This window comes from Cygnus olor, chromosome 12 (assembly GCF_009769625.2).
Source record: "Cygnus olor isolate bCygOlo1 chromosome 12, bCygOlo1.pri.v2, whole genome shotgun sequence".
Classification (NCBI taxonomy): Eukaryota; Metazoa; Chordata; class Aves; order Anseriformes; family Anatidae; genus Cygnus; species Cygnus olor.
The window spans coordinates 6143403-6168056 of record NC_049180.1 but is presented as its reverse complement, the minus strand read 5'-3'; the positions used below and the strand labels follow the sequence as shown (position 1 = coordinate 6168056).

Here is a 24654-nt window from a genome sequence, read left to right as displayed (position 1 = left end):
CCCGTGCGTTGTTCTCAGCCTGCCGTGCCGCTTGGGCCCCTGCTGCCTCCACTACCTGGAACGGCCAGGGATTTATCGGCACCGCCGTGGGTTGTGTCTCAGCTCCCAGCTTCCTGAAGCCAGCAGAGTTGTGCTGCTGCCATCATGAACAGCTTTCGGCCTTTGCTCTTTGGTGGGAGAGTTGCTGAAGTCAATCCTGGACAAGAAGACTTATAAACTGAGCATGCTGGAAAGTGGTACTTAATTAATGGAAGTGAACTTGCTTGCCTCTGCTGTAAACTGTTATTATTTTGTTTGCTTGCTTGAGGGAATATGTCAGAACGGTATTTACCTTTTCTTAGTACCAGCTTGGCTGTTCTACCCATCATTTCTTTTAATATGATTAGCAGATGGACTAGTGGCTCTGTCACTCTAAACTCAGGATGCTTAAAATGTACAAGAGAGTAGGGACAGAGCTTTCTTTAACAAATACAGCACCATAATTTCACCAGTCCTGCATTGCTTGGCTCCATAAGGGTGTGTTGCTGGCTGCGGCGCATTGCTACCACATGGCTCCTGGCAGAGCATGGGTCTAATAAGAGCCAAAAGATTGCAGAGTGCATTTAGCATGAGGGGGACAGACAGGATATCCTGGACACCTGCTCAAACACAAGATACTGTGGGGACAGAGGTGAGCCTCTAAGGGTTGCAAAGCTGAGTGGATATAACATTAAAATGGAAGATAAACAGCTAAGAGTAGGTGTTTGGTGTCAGATATAGGATCAAAGACACACAAATCAAGAGAGAAAGCTAAGGAAAGTATGTGAGAATGGAGGGAGGAACAAACATATGGGGGAAAGAAGAAGCAATGAAGGAGAAATGCTGCCGTGTACAAGATGTGATGGACGAGGACAAGAAGCTGGAATTTATGCAGAAGTGGAGAAACAATAAGAAGGGTTCAAGTTTTGTAACAAAATTCATTTCTATATGTTTTTCTCTTTCAAATGGATGCTTTGAATAACTAGTGCTTTCATTTCCCGTGAGGCAGAGGTGAATAATAAGTACCTCCACCAGGAATGCCGATCTCCCCAGCATCAGTCATCTGCTTGCAGCCTTACACTCTGGCAGTGCTTTGGCTGAGCAAATTAGCCTGAAGTGTTGTGCCCTTGGCTGGCAAATCCTTTCAACCCGGTTGAACGGACAAAATGAATACCCAGATTGTTCCTACGTCTGTTATTCTCCCATGTTTATCTGGCTGAGCTGTCAGTCAGGCCATTATAACTGTGGTGCACACTCAAATGACTTGTCCACTCACAAAAGCAGAGTCTGATGATGATAAGCTAAACAAAACTGGAGAGCCACTGTTGACAGAGTTTGGGGGATCTTGCAAATGTCTCAGGTAAAAGCAGAAATGCGTTTTTGGAAGGTGCAGAAGCAGCTTTTGTTAAATGTATGTAGTTTTGAAGTATTTGCTGGGATTCATTGGCAGAGGATAAATGGGCATATATAATGAACTAGGTTCCTCTCTACTTTAAACAAATTAAGCAGCGTGCAGGAGATTTCTAAAACTCGACCGTAAGGGTATATTGCACTTACTAGAATTAATTAACCTGAAAATACATAATTTACTCATACGGGCTTTGCCAGGCTAGTGTGTAGCTGTGATCTGTCATGCACCCGAAGCCTGCAGGAGGAGCAGCAAGCGCCCGCAGTGCACATGGTGCCTAGTGCCGAGCTTCGCTGGAGGAGAGCGGCCAAACCTCAGCTGTTGACACAGTAAAGCCTGACCTTCTCATTATCCTGCTTCAGGTTTGCAGGTCCCATGGGTATGAACTTGTCAGGTGCTTGGTCCTCCCTGGGCAGGGAGGTTGTTTGGATGAGGGGGGATCATGCTGGAAATTGGGTGTCTTAAATATCCAGCTTGTGTGTATGTGCCGGAAGCAGTGGACAGCACAGGTTAAGGGCTGTGTCTAAGGGAGATTTATTTCTTTGCGTTCAATTTTTCCACTAAGATCCTGAGCTAGAGGCAGGACTCAGAGCCACGCCTGATAATAATTTGATTGCATGGCATTAAGTAACACAGTGACTATCTGCAGAATGTGAATATAGCCAAAGCCTTTCTGGTCCTTTAGCCTCATGTTTGTGATCATAGTTAACAAGCTTAAAATTTTCAGATTGTGAACATGAAAGCAGTCTCAGGTGCCTGAACAATGAAAGAGTCCCCTGGCTCCTTCCTAGGCAGGGGAACTTACTTGTTACTGGATTGTCACAAGGGTTTTCTCCACCATCCCAGTATCCTACTTTCTGCAGTAGAAAGGGAAAAGACCAGCCTGAGTAAGGCTTAAATCCTCACAAGTGCCACATGAAGAAGTAGAAGGAAGCTGAAGTAAATGAGGTCCTGTGTCTTGCTGTGGGTTTGTGAGCGATGCGCGGCGAGTGGGCAGATGCTGCTGAGAGCACGGCATGGTGCGGCAGCATCTCTTTTATCAGCAGCTGTGCCTTCACAGTCCCAAGCCCAGTAGCCTTGTTGGCTGTGATGATAACTGTAACGGATGGTACAGCTATTTTTCATCAAATGCTTGTTAGTCAATTTATTAGATTCCTAATATACTAATGCACTCATTTGGCAGGCGTCTCGGCAAACGAGACTTGCAGTGGAGTGTACTCATTCAAAGTCACGGTAACTCGCAGGTTGCTGATTTCTCATCAGCACTCAGAAGATAATTTGCAAATGTGCCATTTATCATTATGCGCTTTGTAGAAGCAGATCTCATGAATGGGATAAGCAGGTGAGAGTCTAATATTGAACATTTCCTTCCCAAACACCATTACCAGCTTCTACAGTATTATGTTTTATATATATTGCGAATACTGCACCTAAATGTGCGCCTGAGTTTGAGTGTGCTCATGAAATAGCTGGGGATATGTTTTTTTAAGGATGGCTAATGGACTCATTGATCCCTCTGCTGAGGCACACGGAGTTGGAGTAGATTAGACATTGTCTGGTGAAAGAATTAAGGCTTTTATTTGTAACAGTTTAAGAAGTGATGGGCGTATGTGGACTTTTCACCATAAAAAGCCACCACTAACTCTCCAGATTTCTTTTACTCACTGGAAACATAATCATCCATGAAAAGCCACCGGTAAAGCCAACAAAAGGATTATTCAGAGGCTGGTGCTAAGGGTTGTGTGGGAGGCAGTTGCCAAAGGAGTGTGTTTCTTCCATAGCCAAGACTACTTGCTGTATGGATGCTCTGACCTGTGCTGCTGTTTGCCACTGCATTTGACTTTGTGCTGGTGACTGCTTTTTATTCACCTGTTCACTTTTACTGGGAAGAACTTTAAAGTCACAATAGCCATGAGATCAGTCTGAAAATGCAATTCCTGTCTCCTCTTGTGACATTCAGAGTGGAAGCCCTGCATACAAATCATCGCTACTTATTTTTTCGTCTGCAGATGTGATTGTATTAAACGAAAGGTGTGACAAGGAGCCCAACATAGGAAGGAGCCCTTCTGCCAAATCACTCTGTGTTTAGCACTGCTGCGAGTGTAACAGCAGCGCTCCGCTGCTGCTCTCCAGCAGAGCCAGGAAACCATGCAAAGATATTGATAATTGATTCCATTTTATATAAGTTAAAAACCAGCTTTTCCCTCCTAGTGTGAAGGTAATGGGTTTTGTCTGTAGAAAGATAATAATCCTATGAACCATTTCTACGCCCTCTATTAAAGAATAGTACAGCTTGCACTTGAACATAATGCCCATGTCAGCTCAGCTTTTTAGATATTCATCTTAAAAGAACCTTCAAGGACTGGAAAGAGATCTTCCTGAGACACTGAGTTAAGTTTGAGGAACTTAAAAAGTCATGAAGATCCTGTCAATTAATGTGTTTATTCTTATACATCTACTCTGGGAAAAGCATCTTCAAACATGAAAGCTGTTTTCTTTCGATTAAAAAGTTGTCATTGCATTTAGTTTCTGTAGGTAATGCAGAGGGGATTTTTTTTTCCATACTGGGGGATAAATACATCTTTTTAGTTCTTACCGGTTTCCTCCCAGGAATCTTCATTTATTGCAACAACAACAACAACAACAACAAAAAAAAAAAAAAAAAAGGAAAAGAGAGCTAAATTGAAACCTTGCTGCCAAATTTGTATGCAGGGGATGACTTGATTTATAAGCTTAGGTAATTTCATTTTTGTTCGCACTCCTTCAATTGAAAGGCTCCCACAAACAGTGTTACAGCACTGAAGGGAAGAGATGGGGAAATTTATCAAGCTATTTATCAAATTATTTTCACAGTCTGTCAAAGTCATAAGCATGCTATAAAAGAAACATAAAGAGTGTGTTCAAACAGAAAGGCATGTCTGAGTGAGCAGTCGGACTGTGGGCTACCTTGCCAGCATAGCTGAAGAGCAAAGAAACAGCAAAAGAGACGGCATCTGCCCCGAAACTCCGTCCTGGCACGAGCAGTATTAGAGCCTTATTTGATGGATTAAGGGCTGAGAAAATAGAATAGAAAACATCATGAAACAGAAGGAGGGATGGGAGCAAAGGGCTCCCATAGGCTTGCCCCCTCTCTAGGTGGCCCGTGAGCCTCCGTTGAGGTTTACCGATGGGGCTGGTGTGGAATCTAAATGGGGCACAGCCTTGGCAGGAGAGGGAATTGCATCCTGAGACAGGACACTGCACTTACACTGCCCTGGTGTATGCAGCCTTATAGTGGGTCTTGGGAGACAACGCTGAGAAAGCAAGAAAAAAAATAAACAGAAAAGCAGCTGAGATAGAAGGAACCAGTCTAGTAAGAAATCTTTAATTTCTAATGAGCTTTAAAGGGTTTGAGAGAATTGATTTTTTTTTAACAAACCAGTTCAAGTACATGCCTTCAGATTATAAAAGTACCTGAAATTGCCTAGAATATCAACATGCATAGCTTGTTCGTATTTACATATATTTACATAGGAAAACAAGAGAAAGATCTACAGTTATTTACAGTCTACATAGGAGAAGAGAAAGGCAGCATAATTGTATTTCCTAAAATACAGTAGTTGAATAGTCAGCACATGCATATTAAGATATATTTGCATGATAGAACGCAAATGTTTTAAGACCTTTTTAACTCCCTATGCTAAGATATAGCATAATAAAGGTAATTTTTTTTTGTTTTGTTTTGTTTCTAGTCTATTTGCATCAAGTGCTTTAAAATGTTCACTAACACAGCGGCAGCATTATTTACCCTGGCAATTAAAGCAACAGTACACACAATAATTTCCTACTAACTAGCAACAAGCTGCTGGTGAATGAAATATCTATTGTTTCTCATTATCCATCGACCAACATACAAGGATCTCCCCTTGTAAAGGCAGTGCCTAAGCTATCACCATTAATTATAGAAGTAATATAAATGAGACTCTACAGTATGTACTAAATGAAATATTAACAAGGCCAGTGTCTTTGAGCCTGAAAGATGCACTAACAGGGCACACTTTACAGCAGGCTATCTATGAAAATCACACATACATAATACAGGAGTGCCTGGCTTACAGCTCTAAGCCTAGACGTTAGAGGCCTGTTTACTAGATCTGTATTATTGCAAAATACATTCCCTTAATTAGTTTCTGGAAGACAGAGTTGGTAGTTAATTTTTTACCATGATATGTCCCCATCATCACACCCTGTGGTTTTTGAATGCATTGTATTACTGAAATTTTTGTGTGTGTATGTATCAACAGATGAAAAACAGTCTTTATCTTTAAAACCTAAACAAACAGCTTGTCAAATATTTGTCCCAAAAGGTCACTTGCTTAAAAAGCATTGCATTTTGTGGGGTTGTTTCACTCATATCTAAAATCAAAGTCAGTCTAAAAAGTTGTCTGTGCAATAAAGGAGGAAGCACAATGTCAGTATTGTGATGGCATTCATTGCAATACTGCATATGAAGAGAGTCTAAATTTTGACTAGTAGTAGTATTAAAAAGCTATATAAATATATACAGCATATACAGTACTGTTTGTGTACATACATTTATATAAAGTAGCTATATAATTAAAGTTAGGTACAGCAAAAACATAAAGCATTTCAAGTCAGCAGAAGTTAATAACAAAAATGATTTCAACAAATTTCTCATTTACATATGTCCAAACACCAGCCGACCCTATTCTGATGACTGAGTTACAGCAGCATATCTAATCTGGCTTTTTGGCAGGGTATGTTTATTGTCAACAACCTGCTTGCCCTACTCTTCAAGTTACACTTGCCCAGAAGAACACAGGCTCAGCTGGCAGAATATGCATTTCAGGATGATTTCCAGTATCCTGCATAGGATTTCCATTTTTGGCATGTTGGGACTCATGTTTATATAAATGTACATCACAAAATCTCAGTCAGTGAGCAGGGATTTACAGCTCCTGATGGTGCTGCTGTGATGCCCAAGGGGACTGACTCCCTCTTGCCTGCTGTTCGCTCCTCGTTCAGCCAGCCAGGGCTGGCACACAGGGCAGGGGACAAGCAAGGGACAGCAGCATCATATGGCAAGCCTGATCACAGTCTTATCCTGTTGCACTCTGAAATAAACACTGATAATTTCCCTCAGGGATGTTTCCCAAACCCAGACTTGAAGAGAAGCATGCAGTACCACACCACTGCTCCATACTAACCTGTACATCAAGGTATAGCAAGAGTAGCAATGATGGATGGTAGCAATTTGCATGCAGTGTTCAAAAATGCCACTTCAGTGGAGTGATGATGTTTTAAAAGTGTAAATCAGGTGTGAACGGGAGTTCAGTGGGCAGCAGAAGAGAATTCAGAAGTGATCTGAGAAGAAATGCGATGTCGGTAAAAGGCCAGGGTGAGCGGCCTGTGGGGCGTGCTGCTGCTCTTGCCGTTGAAATGCTGGTCAAGCAAGGTAAAGCCGTACGCTTCATTAAAGTTTTTGAAGCTTAAGATGGCCCTGTGTCAGGCTTGAAAGAATTTTCAGGAACTGATTGTGGACTTCAACACAGAAAAAGAAAGGAATTGGGTGTTGGTGGGACCCAACTCCCTTCCAGGTGCTGCAGAAAGAGCAGTAGGGTTGCATAGACATCGGTGTCTGGGGCTGTCTTAAACATTGGATGGTTTTATCTGAGATATCTGTGAGAGGCTAGGGGATGTGATTCCAGACCTGTGGGAAGTGTGTGCCCTTCTGGAGGACAGCTGTAGAGCATGCAGGATTTCCCAAGGCAGATGTTGTAGGATCCCTGTGTTAGGGGTATGCTATTGCATACCACCCCTGGTATGCCATGATCGCTCTTTCTAGAATATGCAAAGTGTGAGAGAGATGAACCCATGGCTCTCCTTTTGAGGAGATAATTGACTCTAAAGCATCCATTTATGGAGACCCCAGTGGTACTTTGGCTAATAAGAGTTCAACCAAGTTCTCGGTGAGCTGGACAAAAACAGGTGAGAGAGGAAAGAGACCAGAATGGGGCCTGGTGTAGCAGACATCTACACATAAAGAAGGAAGTTTATACAATAGAGAAAAATAAGCATGATTTCAAAAGGTACTTACATTTTTATCAGCTATTTTGCCAACCTCATTCTAAATCTTCTAAGAATTTTAATAACGGTTTATAATACAACACTATACTTACATGGTGCTTTTCAGCAGTAGATGTGGAAGCATGCCATAAATGTGAACCAGTCCTCACAACACCCCTGTGAGGTGGGTAAATCTTAGTAGTCTCCCCATCTTACAGATAGGAAAAGTGAGGTACATGGAGTTGAAGTGACTTTTCCAAGTTGACTCGAGAAGTAAAGGTCGAAATGAGAAAACCAGCCCAGTGCTCCTTTCTGCCTTGATGTCCTGTGTTGTATTATTTTTTTTTCCTGTGGAGTGATTGCAGATGATCTGTTTGACACTGGATGTTGGAGGATAGAAGTTTTCAAGCACTATCGTTGCCATAATTGAGAACATATGGGGTGTTGCATAACACAAACAACATGGTGCAGTATCAAAATACATTTATTACAATGGACACATTTTCTTTTGCGAAGTTAAAACCCAGAATGTAAGTTAAATATAGCTGCGTATACTGAATAGTTGAAATAATCACTAGGTCTTAATGCCTCAGCAGTTGAAAACAAATCCTCTTTCGTGAACTACTGCAGTTTCCTTACTCAAAGAATATAGCACATTTATCTTCCATAATGTATGTAAAGAATACTGTAAATGCGTAAAGGTCCTAATGACGCTAAAAAAAAGTTACAGCTTGAAACCAACTATGCTTTGCAAGTAGAGAAGCTGTTAGAGTTTTGAGTCTTTGTAGTTGAGAATTAATTGAAAAAGAAATACATCAGAGGAAAAAAAACAGACCTTATAGATTTGGGTTTATCCGTTGTATTATCTTCTAAGAGACGTTTTGCTGGTTTAAATGTGGTGATGGGGGAAGGGGAGGTGGTTGAGAATCTCTGGTTTAGATGTGGTTCAGTGAGACCTTTCAAAAGACTGCAATTACAAAGTCAGTTCAGGTCACGTTTTCCTGCTGGCACTTGGGTGGAGATGGGACTTGAAGTCATCTGAGCCTGATTTATTTATTGAATCATATTTGGCAGCCCCAAAGTTGTTTTTTGTTTTTGTTTTTAGTTGTAGCTGTGATTTCGGTTTGTCAGACTCACCCAAAGGAGCAAAGGCAGGTCTCAGTTTTGTATTTCTGGGCTGAAAAAGCAATTAGGGAATCCTGTTTTCTTACAGGAGGATAGCACATACATATCGCAAGCATTACTCAGAAGATAATAATGCATCCAGGATTGCTCTGAGTAAGAGGACTGCAGAAGGAAGGATTTTTCTGTAATCTCCTGTGTAAGGCTAGAACTCGCTCACTGTCTTGTACAGAGGGTAGCTGCCCTTCACAGCTCTGAGATACCGGCTAGGAAACAGAGCAAAGTAACACCTGGCGTGGAGAAGCCGGTCCCTCTGCTACGACGGTTGAACGAGGACGTAAGGATTTTAGACTTACTAGTGTTTTTCTGAAGGTAGCTTGATGAGGAAAAGTACAGACTCAGCTCATCTGTAGAAGTATTTTAACATTACTGAGAAAGGAATAAGTATATTTGGAGAGTATTTGCACCAAAGTCCCAGCTGTGGCACATCCCAGATGGAAACATCTGTATTCGGAGTGCAGTTTCCTTCCAGGAGGCTGGCCAAGGCTCAGCTGCCAAGCCGCGGGTGGCCAGGAGCAGCGAGCTGCGCCAGGAGCCGGTGGCAAGCGGCAGAGGGGCATGAGCCATGGGCAACCGCAGATCTGTGTCAGAGGAGGTGGTGGACCTGAGCTGGTTGACACCAGGTGAAGATGAGACTTGAGGAGTAGAGAACTGCAGCTATAATTTTAGAGTTTGGCATTGGCAATTTACTCCATCTCATTTCGTTTGGTTTTCCAAGATTGTCTATTTTGCACCAAATCGGTAAACGAGCATGGCTGATGCCAGCTGGTGAACTGAAACTCCCGCTCTCGCGGAGTGGATCTGGACTCTTTGGAGTGCTTTCCAGAGGCACAGCGAACATGTGGGAAACCCTGTTTGTGTCATGGTCTGTAACACGGGTGTGCTCCCCCATCTTCAGTCCGCTGTGCAGTAAGCGATTCCACTATAAGTGATCTGTTCACAATGCAGTTGTGTTGAGCTAGTATTTTTGTGCTAGGGATGTGTTTGCTTTGTCTAATGGTCCTGGGATGAATAACAGGAAGAGCCTGAAGAGTTTTAAGGAAGCAGTTGCCTTTTTGTTTCACTTGGGCTGCTTGCTTTGAATCTGGACCTTGTCACAAATGCTCGCCTTTCTTGTCATTGTGAATTCACCTCCTTCCACTGGCCATCTTTTAAAATGCACTGCGCTAAACTTAACCTCAGGCTACCAAGATAACTGGCCTTAATACTTAATTTTTCATAATAAAATAAAATAAAAACTCTTTTTCAGGGAAGCTGATTCCATCTCGCTGGTAGGCAATGTCACATGCTATCTGTATGCCCTTAACAGAGTTTAGAGTGGATCTTATTCATTTGTAGTTGATACATATACAGATAACTTATGGCTTTGTTTCTATTATTTATATATTTCATACGTAAACCTGCTTCAGAACAGGAATCTAATTTTAGAAAGTAAACATGCATTTGAAAGTAGACAAATTTGAAAACTAAACATTAACTGTGTAATATGTTTTCTTATCAGGAACATAAACGGTATCTTAGAATACTAACGGATGCATTACATATATTAATGAGGGTTTTACCGTACGTTGTATATCAGGAACCCCTTTTCTTTTACTGTTAAGATATTCAATATTAATTTGTATTCAGTGCCATCAGCTACAAATTGATAGCTCACAGTTATGAGATAAATGCCTATGAACTAGTAGCTAGCTACTTAGTATTTTTATCTCAACAAAGGATTTTGGAAGGATGGACAATTTAGATCTTTGAGCCTCAACTATAAATAAACAGCAACTGCTTTACAAATCCCACCCTGCTGCAGTTTAAGATTGTATTACAAAACTGACAAATGATTTGCGAAGGAGAATGATGAACCCTTATTACTAAGACACTCTTCAACTTAATCCAAAACAAGATTCCCGGGTAATTTTACGTACACTGGAAAGATTGATAGCGTGGTGCTTGCCTAGCAGCTTTCAAATGTTTGCCTGGATCGGAAATGGCATTGAGGCATGATTAAAGATTCAGTTGTGCTTCTCACAAATTCTTTATCCTGCGTATTCATCATTCCAACTCGCTGCCTTTGTTGCAGGTTAAGGAAGGCTGACCCCCAGCCCCGGCGATTAGCACCATATACAACTGACGGACATATGGAAAAAAAATGTTTAGGTTGCCCAGAGCTTTTAGCCTTGTTTATCAGTCTAAATTGTTGGGAGCAGGGGCGTTAATCACAATAGATCAGGGAGAGCCTGTGACAACTGACAAGCTCATTGTTTAAGACGTTTTTTAACGAAGTTGTTAACATTAATTCTTTTATATAGTACTCTAATCTTCTTCAAATTACGTTCTGACATGGCACAAACCACTTGGCATTGAAAGTCATTCAACAGTGATTAAAGTGCTCTTTTTATCGGTTTAAGAATGTTTCATCTTGTATCAGCAGTATGGAATTGTTTACTAATTAGATTCCCTAACATCCTCTGCTGTTGTATGCTGATGATATGTGAACAGGAAAGCTGATGAGCAAAAAATTAAAACTTGTTATTAAACAGTCATAAGGCCCAGCATATAAATATGCCATTCAGAAGATTGTGTTCATAAGGGATAAACAATATTTACTGAGAAACTCAGTGTTCTCACAGCCTGGCTGTGCATGGGTGACAGTGCAGGCATTCTGCAGTTATCTGCAGCTCTGGCTCTTCCTGGAGGTTTGTGGCATCTGAGTCGAAGATGAAAAGTAGGAGTTGGTCCCTTGAGGACCTTCTCATTGAGGATGGCCTCTATGGGCTTGCTGGGCATCCCGCTTTGGGCAGGAGGCTGGGCTGGAGACCTCCTGACATCCCATCCGACCTGAAGCATTATTGAGTCCTCTGATACTCGTTCCTCTCTGTCCTTGGACAAGTCACTTAGGTAGAGATCCTCAAATCTCTGGATACAACTAGCTCACATTCACCAAAGGAATCTGGATGCTTAAATGGCTTTGGGAATCTGGTATTTACCTTCCGTTTTGTAGTTTTGTCGTCATCAAGCTCCTAGGCTTGATGAGTTCATGTTTTTTCATTCTCTGATATTAAAGCTTTACCCTCTGTCAACAAAGGGATAAATATGACTGCATTTCTCTTAAGTAATAAAAAGGTACTTCTCTGTCAATGATAGAACCATTGAACTTTTTTTCTACCAAAACACCCAACACAATTGAAACATTTAGAAAGACGGAAAGATACACACAGCCAAAAAGCAAATGGCACATTGCTTACATCCAGTCCTCAGTGAAACACTGGAGGTATCACATGATAAAGTGCTTTGGGCTTCCAGCCACATAATCTTTTATCGCTTAAAGTAAATATCCTACACTCACACAGGGAAAACTATTCTCTTCTTTTGGAGTTTAGGCTGTGTCAGTGTTTGAGGTATAAAACACTCTTGTTATGCTGTAGGATGTCTGCCTGCTGAGAATTTTAAAAGTCATCAAATTCAACTCATTTGAAAAGATAAATTATTGTTCGGTTTGGATTTTAAACTGCTCTGATAAACTTTCATTTTATGAATTAGCTAAATTTTATTAAAGCTAGCCTGAGTTTAGCTTGGCTGGACGGATGCTTTTCAGCAATAGCTTAAGGGCTCTCACTCTGCATTGAGCACATTAGTTTAATTTTACCTTTCTAATAAAAGTCTAGTTGAATTGCTTGCAAAAACTAATAACAACACTCTTCAGGGGCTTTGAATCATTCTGAACAGCTGAATACAGTGATCATACCTGTGCTGTGGAGCTTTATAGGATAGTTCAAATGAGCATAACAATTTTATTTTTCTCTGTTAATATTATTTTTAGTAGAACTCTCTTACATTTCTTCTCCTGCTTGTAAGATACTTTCTCTTTTTTAAAAAAGATATTGGTTTAATAAAAGGATTACTAACTTTAAAAATATTTTGGTCTGATGGTAAATATATGCCTTTCAACATCCTTATTACAGACAGGTTTGGTTTACCTTGTTATAGTAGATCATTTCTAAGCTGTGGAGTCATCATTATCAGTTTAATCCCATCTTCTGAGGAAAATGCATATCTTGCAAACAAATATGCCTTTCTGTGCAGTTACAAAATTAAGAAGCGTCAATTAAGGAGAATTGGGGCTTTTTAGAATGGTTGCTGCCCTTGAAGGATGAGAATGCAAAACAGAGTCCTTTTGCAGGTTGACCCCCTAACAGCACCCTGAGTTTTCCTGGTTGTGACACTGAAAGTCTGGAGAAAACAAAAACAAAAACAGAACTGGAGGAAAATCATGAGAGGTTGAAGCTTATTTGCTTTCCCCATTAAATTATCCTAATGTGGCAACATCCGATTTCTCTTTGTTTACTTTTTCTATCATAGTTGGCAGCCTCTTTATTCTGATTCCTATCAGCTCATAATTAGTTACCACAGAAAGGACTAAGATGCACATAAGTAATCATAAGATGCCAGATAAACTCTATGGTTTTAAATTAGGGTTGTGTGAAGTGTCTTGCTACGTGCTCTCACCTATTATTTTTAATTATAGTTCACAAAGCAAACCAGTTTCTTGCCCTCTTTGCAGCTCTTCTGGCACTGCGCTTTCAGCCTTGGAGTACCCCATTCCCTGGGGTGTACCCATCGCTGCCTTAACCTTGTGACCTCCAGCTCCAGGTTTCTGTCGGAGAAATTCAGAGAAATCCATTCTTCCTGTTTGAACATAAGTTCAGCTGGTATTTAAAAAAAAAAAAGAAAGAAAGAAAGAAAAAAATCTCTGCTCCACAAAAACCTCTAATCTACCTGCTCCATTTCTTAAAGCATTATAAGACATGAGAAATGGTCGTTACAGAACAAAAAAAAAAAAAAAAGAAAAAAAAAAAAACACACTGGAAAGCCTCGTGTCTCTGCAAAATCAGCCCTCTGCCTGCAGCAGATAAACATTCTTGCGAGGCAATGGTGACAACTGCAACAGTGAAACTGTTGATCAAAGATATATGGGCAGGTTTGGCACAAATCCCAATTGCACTTTACATTATAGGTCTTAATTGGAGTGCCCAGGTTAATTTTGTACAAGAGGTTTAAAATACCCAACCAAACAAAATGCATATACGTGTCAGTCTGCGACTGCTTATCAAGGTTCGGAAGTGATGGTGCTCAAGGTGTATGGTGTTTTCTGAGTTGGAGGGGAAAAGCAGGATGTTTTTAGGTGCTGCTTTCAAACCTGGCTCACCTTTTCTGTTTTCAAGTGCCAGTGGGGAGACCCTCCTGACGCTGCCTTAAGGTTTTCTTGAAAAGGGGCCAATGAACACGACCAGTTTCTGGACCGTCTTTTCCTTTTCTTTTGCTCCAAGAGGAAATGAAAAGAAAAAATCTCCTCATTAAGGTGTTTAGCAAATAAGTGGCCAGCAGGCAGGGAGGCAGCATCTTCAGCAGAGTTTTAGCTGCGATGCTTTCACCAGTGCTCTCCTGAGACGCACAGCTCCGATGGACTGCAGCCAAAATGACAAAGATAAAAATCTATCCGTGTATTTGTGTATATATTCACGTAGTTTTATCTTTCCTTTTTTTTTTTTTTTTTTTTTTTTTTTTTTAATTTAATTTCAGCAACAAGGAGCTGCCACGACCGTCTACTGCGCCACGGCCACCGAGCTGGAGGGGCTGGGTGGGATGTACTTCAACAACTGCTGCCGCTGCCTGCCGTCGCCGGAGGCTCGGAGCGATGCGACGGCCGTAGCCCTGTGGGAGCTGAGCGAGAGGCTGATCCAAGAGCGAATTGGCAGGCGGTCCCCGTGACGGCAGGGATCAAAACACACTGCGTGCGTGCACGCTTGGAAACTGCCAGCGCTGGAGCCTGTCCAATCTTATCATCTAGAGGGTTTCCATGTACCTCAGATACAGATTAACCAGTGTTAAATGAAATAATAGCAGTCACAACATAGTGAAAAATGTTAAGTACTAATGGGAAATGGGGAATACGACAGGTTAAAGGGACAATGCGGCTTCCTGGGGCTTAGTTAGTCGTGCTTTTCCTTCTTTTGATTGTAGCTGATTCAAAGTGTAGCCTAAGGAGGCATCTTTTGTGTTATTTCAGAAAAGCAATGTTGCAGATATTTTCTGTTGTTTTGATTAATGGGTAGGTATGTAGCCCAATATGGGACTTCCTCTTTATTTTGATAATTACTGTCTGTTAGGCTTTAGGTATTGATCGGGAGATGGTAGTCTTGTTGATTCCTTTTCCCTACAAGAATTTTATTGGGTGTGGCAAATAAAAAGATTATTAAGGAAAGAAATCTTTCCTGCACTTGACTGCTGGCTGCAAATACATCTGAGCTATCTAGAAAAAGAAAGTGCAAGAAGACATCTGAATAGAAATGGCAAAATCACAGCTAATTAAATATTTGTTTTGTCTTAAAAGATTACAATAAAAGATATGTTGTAAACCATTCCCTAAATACCATAGAGTTAGCAAAGATGATGTCTCCTAAAGAACACACAGGGTGTAATCAGGGGTTTAAGTGGTATTTCCATCCATTTCTCAGTTCACAGTTTTAAGGAGTTTTTTTTTTTTTTTTCTTGGAAAATTCACAGTTTCTCAGTCCTCCTGATACTGTATCCCAATCGAAATCTCTCTATTTTTCTTTCAGTTTAAATTTAATAAAACAACATGCTTCCTTGAATATTGTCACCTGAAGAGAAAGTTTTTGTCTCATTTCTGCAAATGTCTTAGTTCATTTTTTTTTTTTTTAGAAAAGAAAACTTGAGGAAAAATAAAGAGCTTCTTGTTGATACCAAGAAAACGCTGTTTTTTTTTTTTTCTTGTTTCTTTCTGAGTTCATTTTTTTTTGTATTTTGTGCTTTGTAGCTGTCTTCGTGCCAGAAGGTTGTCCTAAGCCATCACCAGTCCAGCATCACATTTTCTGCAGACAGAATATAAACAAATAAATAGAAGGAAACATTGTTAATAGAAGCTTATTTGACCCCCTCATTAAATGATTTAATGCTAACAGTCTGCCTTCCATGATCTGTCTTGTCTGGAGCCAGCTGTTGAATAGGTGTCCCAATCGAAGCATGCAGTCACCTGGCAGGAGGAGCCACCACATCCTCCCATCGCAAACCCCACCATGCTTACATAAGGAATTAGGGTATTGCAGTGTAGCAGCTGTACCTCACGGTCATATAGTGTTGTGACTCCTCTGTTTTTTTGTGTGTTTATAGCTAATCTGAGTTTAGTGGGAGCTCTCCTTAGGCAGGCAATGTTTGGCCCCCCTGTGCACATGAGGGTGGGGATCTGTGCAGGTAAGGGCTCTATCTGTGAAATTAAATCAAACCCCTTGGATTATCTAGAGTTTGTCTGGAGTGAAAAAATGATTAACTTCTGTCACCTGTGCAACAGCCTTCTCAAATGCATTATTTGTCCTTTTCACAGAAAAAAAAAAAAAAAAAAGGAGAATTACGTTCATAGACTAGTACAGCCAGCCCAGGACAGCAGGGCTTTGCACCAGCACCTGCCATCACCAGATCAAGAATACGCAGTCACTAAACAATGCCGGGAGACCTGCACCATGCCTCCCCCCACCTTTAAGGCCCCGGCCTTATGCTTCATTTGGGCAAACATTAATAACTGATAATGAACATCCACTCATTTCTTATTGCTGAAATGCTGCCTGCTTTTGTGAGAAGTCAGTACTTAAAGAGATTGCCCACCTTCAAAGAGGAGCTGGGAGGTATTTTTCCCCCATACGTGGTTCCCTCTTTCAGTGTTGTGAGGTAAAAGCATTTTTAATGTTGGCATAGTTTTGAATTAGTACGAAAGTAAGCTGCCCTGTGACATTATTGAGTTGATCAGGTTCCATTGCTTCCTTGTTCTGGTTAATAAATATTTACTGACTCTAGTGTATTACTCCATCTAGAACTGAACTGTCACCATTTTCTCCAATTCAGATTAAAAAAAAAAAGCACTCTTTCTTTCTCGTATTCCCTTCCTTTTTCTTTTTCTTTTTTTTTTTCTTCTCTCCCCCTCTCTGTCCTGTCTCTCATCTCCCACATTGAAATAGCCAGCAGGAAAAAAACTTGTTTTTCTTTTTTTTTTTCTTTTTTCATTTTCAGTCCAAATAAAAAATGGCACAAAGCTGCAGAGCATTTGCTTCTATTAGAAACACTTGTGAAAATAATTTTTCACACACCCTCAGCTTGGTTTCAGCACAAGAGGGATGTGCAGGACATTAAAAAGGAAAAGCGATTGAAAAGAAACAGACTCCAAAACCTCCATTTTAATATCCTAGATGTGCCTAAGTCATTGGCTTTCAAATATATTTTGGTGTAAAATTTGGCACATTTACAGCCAGTCAGATTTATTTATTTGACTGGCTTACATTTTTCTGGTTGATTTACCTGAGGCAATGTCTGCGTGAATTACTTCACAACGCGTTGACTCCAGTGTTCATTAAAGGTAGTTAAGTGATCCTGTGTCTAATATTAAAGCAAACCCCATTAACCTTAACTAGTATCATATCAGCAAAACAAAAAGAACTGAATAAAGCAAAATAGATCATGTGTTATAGTTCTTGGAAAAGATCCTGCAAACTTGCATCAAGCTCCTAATAGTCCTAATAAGCACTTGCTAGTTATCCCCATAAAAAAGGGGGAGAGTGGATAGGGGCTGTGTCACTGATATGTCACTATGGTCTGCCCAGAAAGTGAATGACTGATGGGGCTTTTACATGCAAAACTGGTTAGAAAGGGACCTGCAAACAACCATGCCAAGTGTTCACTTCTTTTTTCTTTCCTTTTTTTTTTTTTTTTTCATTTTCTTTTGACATCTGGAAGACAAATCTCAGATATTCTCAGATCAGGTAGGTATTTTTATTAGAGAAAGTCTTTCCAGCAACACTGCAATAATTTGACTTATATCAAGGTTGAATAACTCCTTGTCAGGTGTTAAGCTCATGACCTTTCAAGCCAAACACGCTTATACTAACCAGTTTACCATTGGAATGATCAATATCTTGTAAGTGAGAAAGTCTAGACAGATCTTATTTTGTCCTTTGGTATCACTTGTGGCTTTGGAATTGATCATTATATGTGGCTGGGGAAAAAATGCCTATACATTTCATGCTCTGTATTTATCTTGACAAGGTTCTCTAGGATTATATTTTCATAATCTGAATGACAGTGGAACAGCTGCTCAAACTGTGCAAGCCCTTCTTATCAGGCTGAATTTAAGCTATGGTAACTACTCTCTCTCCTTACGTATTTCTTTTTTAAATAAGCGTGTATTATACATTAAAATGTATGGTTAAGGGCGGCAGGGGGGCATTCTGAGAGGCTTGGAAAATGCTGCTAAAATCTGACATATTTCTTTCTATCCAGAGTGGCTGATTCAGGTTTGTATTTTATTCTAGATGTAAGCCCATGGCTGAGTGTACACAGTCCCCGGAGCAGGATCCCAACCTCCACAGGGTATACATCGCTTAATTTACAAACCCTTTAGAGTCAAGATGCCCTGAGCCTGGAAGCAGTTCAGGAAAACCAGACAGGCAGTTGGTAATGCCAGTGCCTTATAGTTTGGTGGAAGTTTTCTTCCCGAGGGATCACAAAGGTCTTTTTCACCTTGTTTCCTAAGCAGCTGGGTTGATGCCCTCAGACTTCTGAGTCTGTGGCTGGATTTCAGCACAATTTTGTCAAGGGGTAAAGGCCACAAAGACAATCAGATGGAGCCCACTCCATGAACAGCCCACCTGGCCAGAAACTCTCCCAGCAATTGATATACCGAGCTTCTCTTTCACCCCAAATAAAGAACAGACCCAAACACAAGACCAATCCTAGTCACATGGCTTTTCCCATCCTGCAAATCTTTAGCACCAGGCTGCGGCAGACTGGGACAGCACGTACAGAGCAGAACACCCAGCAAACACGCTACCAACTGCATCCTTCAACCTGTTCCATTGCAGAGAGGCTGGCAAAGGCCAGCCCTAGTCCTGCGGGAAGCAGCCGAGCATCAGCTGGGTGCACAGCCTCAGCAGTGGCAGGGAGCCGTGCCAAAGCCAGGCACTAAGGCTGCCTGTGTGATGTGGCGATGGAAGGGCTTGAAATACAGCAGCCAGCTGCGTGGCTGCTCACTCATGTCCTTCGCCGTGGGACAGAGGCAACAGAAAACAGAGATATATCTCAGAGAGAAAGGATGTGCTGCATCTCTGCTGATTTTTTTACAGCACTAACTCTGTTATTTACTAGCTGCCTGCTCTGGGCTGTGTGTTTCCTCCTCTCCCCCCACCCCTGTTGCGTTTGCAGAGTACTTTCCAACGGGTGTTTGGTGAATTAGCTCCATGCTTTAAAAGAGAAGATTGCTCTGGCAGAGAACAGCATAGTTGTAAAAGTGTCAAGGTGTTATGGATGTCCTGATGATAGAGCCCAGTTGTTATCTGCTGGGTAGTGAGGGAGGATAGCTAATGATGTGCAGCATGTAAACCGTTTGTTGCTCTAATCCATCTGTGTGGAGAGGAGTGAAAAAGAGGGGCGAAATCCTGGGAAAATTACTTGGACAGCTGGAGATAAAGTGTGTACTGATGGAGTCATCCAGAGGTAGCTGTCAACATGAGCTGTGTTTGCATATAATCCAAGCGATGCACAATGATTCCTTTCGGTATGTTTTTTATGGGTTGGGGGGGGGGGGGGGGGGGGGGGGTGGAGGGGGTGGTTCATGTTTCTGCACACAGACCTTAATTGCTCTCCAGTATCTCTTACCAACTGGGCTCCAGTTTTAAGTGAGGAATGTGATTTTAATCAATTCATGGCTGGGTGGTGGAGAGAAGTACTACAAACAGACCAAAGCAAGACATACGGATCCCTTTGGAGGACCTGAATTAAATGAGAAACAGTCATTTTATTAATTCTGCTGTGTTTTATAGACCTTTTATATGGAACATTACCCATACAACTTCACTATCTAATTAAAAAAGGCTCTTATCAATTTGCTGGGCAGTTGCTTATATATATATATTAAAAAAAAAAAAAAAGGAAGAAATAATATTATATATATATTTTTTGAATTCCAGAAAATCATCTACCTTAAGGGGGTACAGAGCAAATCACCAAATACCTAATGAGACTGCTTTGGCTGGCAATCATCACCGTTGAAAGAACTGTTATAAAAACTAAACATTAGCCGATGCTTTGGGAAAGAGGTTTGCACTGTGTGCCTTTTTTGTATGGAAACCTTATGCCGGGCTGGTGCAGTGCCTGCGGCTATGTGAACATGATCTAAATTAGGGGCTTTGTACACTGGAGGTGCATGGTCCCCACCGGCCATGCAGCCACCCGTCTCCAGGAGCTGGCGTTATCCCCCAGCAGCAGCACTTTCAGCAGCTCCCTGGTGTTCCTGGTGGGGATTGGGGAACGCACACGGGACTCATGGATGAGACCATGCCGGGGAAAGGAGGCGAACAAGAGCTTGTTTGTGGCTGTGTCGCATGTGCGGGCCATGGGATGCCCAGAGCCTCGCTGGTCCTGGCTCTGAGAGTCACATCAGCAGGTGAGACCTGGCCCAAAACTGTGCTCTGCCTTTTCCAGACAGCCTGAAGGAAGGGGAAAAGCAATGGAAATAGGTACTGCCTTGCTGTATGCAGCCCTCCGTGCTTTTCTGCCCAGTTTGTGTGCGGGATGCAGGTGAAGCCATCTGACCCCTGTGCAAAGGTTTCAGTACAAGAAACCGGGAAGTGGGACAGGAGAAAAATATCTCCTGAACCCCTGCACCTCCATAAACCCTTGCTTTATGTGGCGTATTGGATTTTATAAGTACGGAGTCTGCTGGGAGCTGTCTGCCGAGCACACAGTTAGCAGTGATTGAACACCAGCGTTTGAGCATTTTGACTTAAATCCACTGTAAACTTCTGAGCGAACTGCTGGCCCGGGCCGGGTCTCTGGTGGGCGGCCGTCAGCCGTGCATCACAGCCCGCGCAGCCCACGCAGCGCCCGGCCGGCGGCCGCGGGTCACAGTTCAAAAGAAGCCTGAAACTTCGCTTCAATGGCTCCTGAATTACCTCTCTCCTCCCAGGGAAGGCTTTATTGCTCTGCCTCTCCTCCCCTCCCAGCGCCGAGCTGGCGTGGCTGGAGGAGAGAGGAGCAAGGGAGCCGGTGCTGAGCCCATCTCCTGTGTACCCGGACTACAAACACACCGGGAGTATTTTCCTTCCAGCAAAGCTGCTCCTTTAATCTTTATGAGCAGGAGAAATTCATGCATTACAGAGGCACAAAAATGAGAAGGGAAGGGCGGGTGGGAATAGTTGCATTAGAATTAAGCGCCTTTTTTAATATGACACCTGTCAGACTTATTGTGAAAAATATGGAGAAAGGCTCCCTTCAGAAATAATAACGTTGCAGCAAGGTTAGTTATAGCACGGTGAGTCCTGTCAACAGCCGCAATTAGAAGCTGTTTACCGGCGAGTGAAATAGCTCTGCAACACGGGGCTGCACGGACAGCATGTGTTGTTCCAGCCCCAGCTGAGGGCTGCGAGGTAATCCTGCACCGCCGGGATGGGTCCCCGCAACCACATCACTTTCCTAATGACACTATCACCCAACCAGGGATTAAGCGCTGCTTTGCAAGCAGTGAACGGTGTCACACGGTTTAGGCTGCTAAAGCAATTAAAGGGTCAATTTACGGCGCTTTGGTGGGAGGGGGGTGAAGGGCAGGGGAAGGGGGGGACGACGCGGCAGCGGAGCTGTGATAACCAAGAGCTGTCAGGGAGCCGTATACTGCAGGGGCGAATATTTCTGTCGGCTCCCTATTAGAAGGCATCCTTTGCTGCCGCAATTAAGCAGAGGGTGCCCCAGCTTGCTTGTGCCCGCGCTGCCCCCAAACTCCCTTCCGCAGCGCCGCCAGCTGTGGGGCGTTATTTGCAAGCCACCGAGCGCTGGTAGTTGCACTCCGACCACAAAATTAATTTCATTTATGCCTTCAGCCAGATTTCAAAGCCGGGCTCTGGAGACACGGGAGAAATTAATTTATTAAAAAGCAATAGCTTGATAATGCACATGATGATAGAATAAATGAATCTGTTCAATATCTTATAAAACAGTTGGCAATCACATAATAGAGCATTCATTGTCAATTTAGTAGCTTGTCTCATTATACTCTGCAAATAGTAGTAAAATGGTGTATTATTCATGAACCAACATGCTTTAATTACTTTTAGTGCACATTTATTTTTTCAAATGTAATATGAGTTAGATTCATCTATAACTGTAACCCAGCTTATGAATCCTGAAGCAGTAACACAGACTGGAAGAGACATTTTATGAGCACAATAATCAGTTTCTGGGAAGTTTGTAACATTTCTATTGCTACGAAAGCGTATCCTAAAATACCAGCCTCAGACTTCACCCCAAAGTTGGATTATGGATGATAATACTTTAATAAGTATGATATTATTATCTGATAATATGATTAGTTGTAATTTCATGTTTCATCATTTGCTAGTTGTTTTTTTTTTTTCCCCTGCCATTAAGCAAATCCCCAAATCTAATATTGTTTGTTTGCTGGCTTTACAAATAGAAATCATCTTGTTACCACTCCCTCCCTTCTGGTGTCCCCATCCCACACTTTTCACCAGCTTGATTTGCTATGAAGGTCTCACATGCATACAGCCAAGGTCAGTGAAAGTCCACTGCTCTTTTCAATTAAAATGTTTGCAAGGATTTATAAGTAAGAAACTGATCTTGCCTATAATAACAGGTTTCCTGAAGTCAGTCTTGCCACTACTAAGTATAATGTTGCAGCACATCGTTGATTTCTATGTACATAGAAAAAAGAGCACTGTAAAATAAGATGACTTAAAAATGCAATTAAAGTGTAAATCTTTACACCCATTAACATTTAGGGTCCATTAGATTACTTTGTCTTTTACAATATTAAATGCTAAGATGTTTTGCTTTTGTTCTATAACAGTATATTCTAGTTCTATTTATAATACAAATGTAATTTAGCTCCCAATAAATCTTGAGTTTAATTGGTTATTAAGTATGTGCTACCATGTCATAAATTTCAACCACATGATTTCTTTTTCTTCCCGTTCATCTCTATGGCTTTGTATTCTGGGGTCAGAAACGGGGTTTCGTGGCGTGGTACGAACCATCACAAACACCTGGCCTGTGTGAGCATCCCCCCAAACGTGAGGGGCACGGCCCTAAAGCTGAGCCCTTCAGCAGGTGCCATGGGGGCGACAGAGCTGGATTGCATCCCCCGGGAGCAAAACACAGCCTGGCGAATGCACACCGGGTCTGTACCCATTGAGGTGAACTGCTACCCCAGCTTTGAGGACGAATTTCTGCAGGGAATTTACGTGGTGCTGTGCCTAAGGGGAAATGTTTCTGCAATGCACTTGCGTCTGCAGCACATTGACTTTCCTTACAGCGGGAGGCACTGGTGTCTGGCCTCACCGTGGGGGTCGGTCTCTCCTGGGCAGGAGCTCAGGCTGTGGCCTGACAAACAGCCAGCACTGTAGTTTTGGCGCTGATCAAGGTTGCAGAGGGTATAAATCAAGGCCGGATTTCACCCTCTTGTCCTTGATGTTATCTTCTGCTTTGAAAGATGTCCAAGCTATGGCTGCACAATTATGACTCTTTTCCTCAGGCCTCAGTAAGCACAATTTAGACTAGTTTTTATTGGTCACCGAGGATGAGTTTCTAAGGTTTTTAGACTCAGGAACTGGGGTAATAGCATTGTGAGGGCATGGCCCAGTTTCCTTTGTAATCCTGATTTCGGTTCCCAGTAGTAACCTGAAGCCATGACTGCTTAATCCTTAACTCCTGCCACAATTAACACCTCACATTCAGGAGGGCTTCTCTGAGATGGGGAAGGCAATTTGTCCCCAGATAGGTCTCTTTACTAAATGGGTGGGATTCTGTGCAGCTTGGGTCAAACACATGCACGGGGCAATAGGGCAGCGGTTCCACCAGCCTGGATGCGGTGCGAGTCAGCAGCCTCGCAATTAGTGCTAGCACACAAACTCATCAGCTACTAATGAACTATTTGAGCAATTCTGCAGGTATTTATATAAGGCTGAGACAGCATCCTCAGCCGAACAACCGCCCTCGCCCGTGTATTCCCAGGGAAGCTGTAACAGAAGTGAAATTTCTTTACGTAAATCCAGCCGAGACTGAGGGGCCTCCGTCTTTCTGCCACTACTGCTGTGTCCGTGTGCCTGACCATACGTAGCAGAGCACATGGAGTGTTTGGAGAATTTTTCCCATTTGTTAGCCCAACAGAGTTTGTTTCATTGCCTTAAGCACTGCAGAGTCCATTGAAGGTACTGAATGTGCTTACCCCAAAACCCAGGCACTGTTGAAGAGTGGCATGCACCGGGAAGAGCTGAGCAAGGCTTAGGATTTAAAGTGAATTAAAAATTTCTTTACACATGCTTATTATTTCACTCTGTAAATTGCACATGGACCACTTGAATCTGGCAGACTTTAACACACACACAGTATAAACACCTCAATTTTTCTTTAAAATATATTAAAACAGATTGAAAACCTCATCCAGGATGATCAGCCGAACTACACTTCAGACAACTGTTATTGGCAAATTGGCCGGTCACTCATCTAAATATTTGTTTCAGTTCCGTGAACAGGTAGAAATTACAAAAACATAAACATAAATATTTTTTTCTCCAGAGCGCCAGCCACAGTTTTTGCCTCAGTGGTCTTATTGGCTGATTAATCCATATGTTTACTGCACTTTGAACGAAATACAATAGTTCCACCTGAATAACCTGATTAGTCTTAATTTCCTAATTTTTATATTAGTCCCCTGTTTTTTGAACCCTTTGGCAATTTACGATGCTCAAATACTTTCCCCAGTTGCAGAGTAATTGTTCACGTGAATGCCGTTACTCCTGAACACGAGGCTAATGGCATCTTTTGTATAGATACAGGTTCACAAACACACGATGTCCCTTCCTCTCTCCCTTTAAATATACACATACGCATGTATATACATGTACAAATGTGTA

The 24654-nt window shown here is 42.1% G+C and overlaps 2 protein-coding genes across 6 annotated transcripts in view; one reads left to right on the top strand and one right to left on the bottom strand.

Annotated features, from left to right (window-relative positions):
• Positions 1-15432, top strand: part of WWOX (WW domain containing oxidoreductase) — a 511256-nt gene extending 495824 nt beyond the window's left edge. For all 4 annotated transcript variants that reach the window (XM_040570723.1, XM_040570724.1, XM_040570717.1 and 1 more), the window contains exon 9: positions 14249-15432. In XM_040570723.1, coding sequence (XP_040426657.1) covers positions 14249-14437 — 189 coding nt within the window. In that variant the 3' untranslated portion in view covers positions 14438-15432. The remainder of the gene's footprint in view (positions 1-14248) is intronic.
• Positions 15357-24654, bottom strand: part of MAF (MAF bZIP transcription factor) — a 179614-nt gene continuing 170316 nt past the window's right edge. For both annotated transcript variants that reach the window (XM_040570728.1, XM_040570729.1), the window contains one exon: positions 15357-15561. The gene's annotated coding sequence lies outside the window, so the exon portion shown is untranslated. The remainder of the gene's footprint in view (positions 15562-24654) is intronic.